The 6913-nt window shown below is 32.8% G+C and overlaps 1 protein-coding gene across 1 annotated transcript; it reads right to left on the reverse strand.

The window, feature by feature from the left end:
- Positions 1-4901: 4901 nt before the first annotated feature.
- On the reverse strand, positions 4902-6569 carry LOC133299640 (UDP-glucose iridoid glucosyltransferase-like). Its single transcript, XM_061499124.1, has 2 exons — positions 6095-6569; positions 4902-5785 (listed from the first exon to the last, which is right to left on the reverse strand). The coding sequence occupies exons 1-2, from the start codon at positions 6567-6569 to the stop codon at positions 4902-4904; spliced, it is 1359 nt and encodes a 452-aa protein (XP_061355108.1).
- Between the last annotated feature and the right edge of the window lie 344 nt (positions 6570-6913).

Genomic DNA, 6913 nt, shown 5'->3' on the forward strand with positions numbered 1-6913 from the left:
ACTTTGGAATCTGAAACTACACATTTTTTCAAGAATTATCATATTTTTCTTATAATTTTCTGAGCACCTTTTCGGTACGCGCTTTTCAAAGCCAGTACCGATTTCTAGCATCAGTTCTCATTATTTGGACTTGAAACTCGTTTTACAAGTCCTACATATTATTCTAGTAATTATCATGCACTTATTATAATTTTCCGGGATACTTTTTCGGTACGCATTTATAGCGACTAGCAGAACCGGTATCTGCACTTTTCTTCCGAAAAGCGACTTTCAGCATTATTAATCACTTACTATAATTATTAAAGCCTCATAATAATTATTAGGGTCAATTATGGAATCATTTCCTATTTTCTCATAATTTATTAATTAAATTCCTTAATTAACGGTGCGGGTTCTTACATTTTGCATAAACTCCATTTTAAGGGTCCTCCAACGATTTTGAGTCCAATATCTCTACAAACAGAAGTTCCTTACCACTTATTAGGCATAGATTATCAATCATTAACTAGAATAATCAAAGTTCCCTTTTTTAATGACTTAAACAAGCTAAAATCATAAAATTCCAAGGGAAATGATCAAAGGTTACCTTAATGCTTGTGAAACAGAAAAAGGAAGTGACTTGGTGATTTCTATCTCACTCCATTGTGCAGCAAATGTGAGACCACGAAAATGATCCTCAAGCTTGGCCCTTTATACCAAAAGATGGCTTCTTGAAGCCAACAATGTGCAAGAAAATGGCTTTCACCTTAACAAATCAGTGGACAGCCCTCAACTTTCACACTCAGTGGCTGTAAACACAGAAATTGGGTACATTTCTCCCTCACAATGCTAACTACTCAGTGTTTACAAGATCAAAAGGAAGAATCAATGTAAAAGGGTGTGTTTTTGGCTCATTTGCATGCATAAAGGTCAAGACTTCAAGAAGAGGAGAAAGTTCAGAATAAAGCAGCAAGGGAGCCTCTACGTAGAGAATATGGAATCAGACCTAGGGCTTTGTGCCCTTTAGTATTTATAGGCGCATTAAACTAGTCTGTCAGTATTAGTTCTAATAGCTCCGCTAATTATTTTAACCTCAAACTTCATATTCTGAACCTAGCCATTTTTTTAGGATTTATCATATTTTTATTATAATTTTCGCAGCACTATGTCGGTACGCATTTTATACGTAGCTGATATAAGTTCTGACATAAAAACTCAATATTATGACTCCAAACTTGATATTCTTAACCTAGATATTATTCTAGTAATATTCATATACTTATTTTAATTTTTCGGGATAATAACCTTCCTTTGGGCCGATCATTATCTGCATAAGTAACAAACACGCACATGATCACACAACATATATTATTTGTCCAAACAATTCTCTGGGCCAATAATTATTCGCATAAATAATATACATTTATATGATGAACTTATTTGAAATCAAATTAACCTTTATAATTTTAGCTACTTTAGCGGCTAATAAATTTATTATATTTAATTTCAAATAGGGATAATAAACTCATTTAAAAAAAATAAGAATAAAGAAAATTATTTTTTATTAACAATAAAAATCCTTATTGTTATAAATTCAAAACAAAATCATCTATTAATAAAAGGTAATTCGATTGTCATGTTATAACAAAATAAAATGAGTTTTCTGCAGAGAAAACTTTTCTCTCCCCTCATTTTTTTCTCTCTCTTAAACTTTTGCCTCGTAGGGTGTCCAGTACCGTATGCACAAAAAATCCATTAATTGGTAAAATGAAATTTTATTAAACATAACAATAATATTCATATAACATGAATAATGTCAAAAAGATAGCTTTAGTAACAGTACAGAGACGAAACAATGGAAACAATGGTAAAGCACCATTAAAAAAGGTACTCTTAAAGAATGCAACCGTGGTTCACAAAACCTAAAGATTGTAACTTTTGTCCATAAAATCAAAAGATTGTAACTTTTGTTCCAAAATCAAGTGTCAGGGAACAAAAATAATATTAGGAAAAATTATTTATACTTTAAAAGGATATAAATTATATCTTTTTAATTTTTTTATTCTAGGTACTCCCGATAGTACATAGTTATAATATAAAAAGTCACTTTTTTTTTCTCTCCTCAATTACATTAGTTGATGTAGAAAGTGAAAAAAAAAAATTATGTTATAATTAACTATGTACTACGGAGAGTAAAAAGAGTAAAAAATTAAAAAGACACAACTTCATACTTTTAAAAAAAACACACACTAAACCCATAATACTATATAGCTAATACAAAATATGGTTGGAAAGAGACTTGATGCACAACTATTATTTCTATTTAAAGTCATGTATAAAGATTGAATCAAAGACCCAAAAACAAGACATTTTACAAAGAAACAAAAAGACCAAAAAAAAAAACTCTATTGCCAAAAAGACAATAAAACAAAACTTTTTCATTATTCATTATATATAAAAATCACAAAGCTTAATTCCTTCGTGATTTAATAGACAATAAAACAAAACTTTTCATTATTCATTATATATAAAAATTAGAAAGCTTAATTCCTTCGTGATTTAATATGATGATGCTCTGATACAATTTTTGGAATATTAATTCTTCCAAAACTTATGGTGATAACTAGGGGTGTTCAAAATGTCCAAAACAACCAAACCGATCCATAATCAAACCGCTCCACATTTTAAAAACCGGTTATTTTTAAAAACCGATTTCATATGAAACTGCATTTTATTCTATAAACTGGTTATTTACCAAACCTTAAAATAATTGGTTATCCATAACCAAACTATTTTACAATTAAAAAACAAACAAGTATTATTTTTTATCCTTAACATTAAAATGTGAAAACTACATAAATATGAATCATTTTTAAATGTGACATTATTAGAAAAGTCTCAAATACTAGCAGAATTTATCGAAGAAAAATATTTCGTCGAAAATTTTGACAAAAATCATATTACATAGAAAATAGAGACAAATTTTTTTGCGTCGAAACTAGAGACGGAACAAGATTTTGTCATAATCACTCACATAAATTTTTGAGAGACAAAATATTTCAGTCAAAATTCTTGATAGAATCTAAATTCCGTCGAAACTTTCGACAGAAACAATTCTATCAAACTTTTCAACGAAAAACAATTCTGTAAATTTTTTTGACGAAACACAGTTCCATAAAAAAATTTGACTGAAAATAATTTCGTCAAATTTTTTTACGGAAATTATTTTCGTCCAAATTTTCGACGAAAAATATTTCCAGCAAAATTTTCAACAAAACACATTTAGAGCGAAAATTTTGACGAAAAATATTCCAGAAAATTTTTTTGACGAAAAATATTTCTATAAAAAATTCCGATGAATTTTTTTTTTGTCAAAGTTCTTTACGGAATCTAAATTCCCTCCAATCATTTCCCTCAAATTTTTTGACGAAAAACATTTTGTCAACATTTTTATCGAAATATTGTTCGTCAAAATTTTTTACGAAAATTTTTCATAAAAATGTGTTCCGTTAAAATTTTTGATGGAAATATTTTTTATCAAAAAGCTTGTCGGAAATATTTTTCGTCGAAAATTTTCGATGAAAATGGGTTTCGTTAAAATTTCGACGTAAATTTTTTTGTCAAAAAGTTTAACGAAAATGTCTCCGTCGAAAACTTTCGACGAAATTTGAATTCTGTAAAGAATTTTGATGAAATTATTTTTCGTCAAAAGTTTTCAAAGGAAATGTGTTTTGTGAAAATTTGTTAGAAATATTTTTCATCAAAAATTTCGATGAATATGTTTTTTGTGAAATATTTTGAGGAAAAAGTTTTGACGAAATTTATATTCCGTAAAAAAATTCGACAAAATTTGTTTTGATGGAAATGTTTTCCGTAAAAATAACGTGAAACAATTTCTATAAGAATCATTTCGTCTTGGGAGTTCCAAAACAATGAAGATTCTTGAAAGAAATAGTTGGTCAACTACCTATAACCGGGAGAAACAAACAACTACTTATAAAAATAGCACAATCCATCAAAAATCAATTTTGAATTTTTTAAAAAACTGGTTTTGAACTTGATAACCGGTTTATGGTTCATAACCGGTTTTGATTTAAAACCGGTTTTGAATGAAAACCGGTTTAAAACCGGTTTTGATTGATTTTAAATCAAAACCGGTTATGAACCATAAACCGGTTTTGAAACTGGTTTGGATAATAAAAACTGGTTTTTTTTAAAAAAAAACTGGTTCGGTTTGAAAACCAAACCATTTCAAACCGGTTCGGTTTGAATTTTGCCAAAACCGGTTATGAACCGCTCCATGCACACCCCTAGTGATAACCATCACCTATAAACTAAGATACATCGTACCAAATTATAAAACGGAAAGGTGGAGGCATATCTGTCTCCATAACAGTGGAATAACTTTGATCTTATCCTTTAGGATATGCGATCTATCTGAATCAAATAACCCTAATCTTTAAGTGTGCTGTTTCTTTCTTGATTGGAAGAGAAACTGGGGTTGTTATTTGATATATTGGGGACCATAACTCTTTATAGTATTTTCTTTATTGTTGGGCCAGTAAACTCTCATTATACCATGTTGGCTTAACACTGATATCTACTTATTTATCCCACACTTATTTAGGAATTTATTTGAGCATATTTATTTAATTACTTTAATTTAACCAATATCATAATATCATAATATAATTATTAATAAAATATATGTAACCTACAAACATATTAGCAAATATAATTTTCTAACATTTTATACTTCTCTAAAAGAAATAAAGAAAAAAATAACTGAGATTCATGAACCATGACCTCTGCCTCATTTCTTTCCTCTTGTTATCAACCACGAGCCTCCTTACTCCTTATACTGCTGTCCCTTGACATACCATAAGCAAAGGCTTTTTCTGCCCCCACTTTTTGCTGTGAAATCAGAGATTCACTGATATGATGCTCTTCACCAACCCATTTAAGGCATCGTAGGAAGAAGCACCTCTCACGGCTAGCCTAATCTCATCCTTCAATTCTACTGCTCTCTGCCCCATTTCCTTCCCTTCTGGATTCACCATCAGTCTTCTTACTGCCCCTTCTATCTCATTCCTTTCTATGATATTGGACCATTCTAGACCTACCCTCCATACATGACTCAACAACCTGGCATTTACCCTCTGATCTCCAAAATAAGGTTGGCAAAGAATTGGTACTCCTTCGCACAAACTCTCCAAGGTAGAATTCCAACCACAGTGGCTCCAAAACCCTCCCACAGCCTGGTGTGCCAAAACCTCATCTTGGGGTGCCCATTCCACAATGCAACCCCTTTTTGCTACTGCTACTTTGACATCTTCAGGCAATGATTCTAGCCACTCAGAAACATCATTAATGGTCCCTGGTCGAATAACCCAAAGGAAATTCTGCCAGCTATTGGCCAAGCCCCAAGCTACTTCAGTTAGCTCTTTCTCGTCCCAGCTAGCAATGCTTCCCAAACTGATATACAGCACAGATTTTCTTGCTTGGTCGTTGAGCCAATCTATGCAGCTATAATTTTCTCGCATAAAGCTATTACTGATCAAGGAATCTTTAGCAATCAAGTGTAAGGGGCCTATGGGGAAGAGACTGACTTTGTATAGCTGTCGGAGCTGATCCAGGGATGACTCTTCAAGGCAATCCACAGTGTTGCAAATAACACCTAAAGGTGTTACAGCAATTGTTTTTGCCGATTGCTGAAGAAAAACATCTGGATTTGTTGAATTAAAAATGGGTAGATCTTTGAATCGCAGTGGATCAAGTCCTGGCACCAAGTCACACGACCTAGAATCTGCCATGCAAAATGTTAATTAGTCATTTCAGTTACTCAACTCTTCTTTTTTATCTTCAATTTATTTGTTCATTGTAACATAAAGTAACCTGGTGCTATATATCACCACTTACGAGCTCTGTGCAGGGGAAGGGTTTATATTAGTCAGAGTCTGACTATCTGATTACATGCTAATAAATCAATAATAAATAAATAAATAAATATGCCTAGATTCTTAAATTTTTAATTTTTTAATATTTGTGACCAGGCATAAAAACTATGAAGTTTTATCATTGGCGAGGTAGAAATATGAATTTATAATAATAATACCTTGCACGGGAAGGTAACCGTTGCTTTGTAGCTGAGCAAATGCATGATAAGTGAGTAAGTTAGTAGCACTGGTGGTTCTGAAGACTATGCTGGGAAGCTTTAGTTCTCGGGCCACAGAATCGATACAGTACAATAATCCATCATAAATGATGCAGGCAATCTTTTCATGTTTTGCATTTGCTTTCTTCATCTGATCAACTAATAATTCCTTAAGATGAGGTATACACTTGGTATTTAGGGTTGAAGTAATATCTATAAAATTTGTGGAGGAGATGTGAATATCAGATAAACCATCGAATAAAGGTAGAAAACTGAAGTTAGGGTAATTAGAAGGATCAGGGGAATTGAAGTGGACTAGTACCACGGTGATAGAGAACCCTTTTGAATGAAGGATGGTGGCTAGCTGAAGCATTGGTGTTATGTGACCCTGAAATGGAGGTGGTATTAGAACCAACCGGTAACTTTGATTTTCCATCAATCTCCTACTTGTCTGAGGTTTGTGCTTCTGTGTGAGAGATCACCCGGGAGAACCTCCTTAAAAATAATTTTACTTTACTCCCAAATGCATGTATCTTTGACATTAGATGGTTACAACTAGAGAGGCAAAACGGGCTCGGTTCTACGCGTCAACCCGCCCAACCCGTCAAACGGGGCGGAGTGGACTGAGTTTTTCAACCCATCTCAAAAGTGGGACGGGCTCATTTTTTGACGGGTTGATGGCGGGCATAGGCGGACCGAGGCGGGTCAGTGTAAAATAGGCTTGGGCTGGCGGACAACCCGCCTAACCAGCCAAACAGGGCGGGACGGGCTGAGTTTTTC

Source organism: Gastrolobium bilobum, unplaced genomic scaffold, assembly GCF_033153095.1.
Source record: "Gastrolobium bilobum isolate Gb01-03AN ecotype WA unplaced genomic scaffold, APGP_CSIRO_Gbil_v1 utg4283, whole genome shotgun sequence".
Taxonomy (NCBI): Eukaryota; Viridiplantae; Streptophyta; class Magnoliopsida; order Fabales; family Fabaceae; genus Gastrolobium; species Gastrolobium bilobum.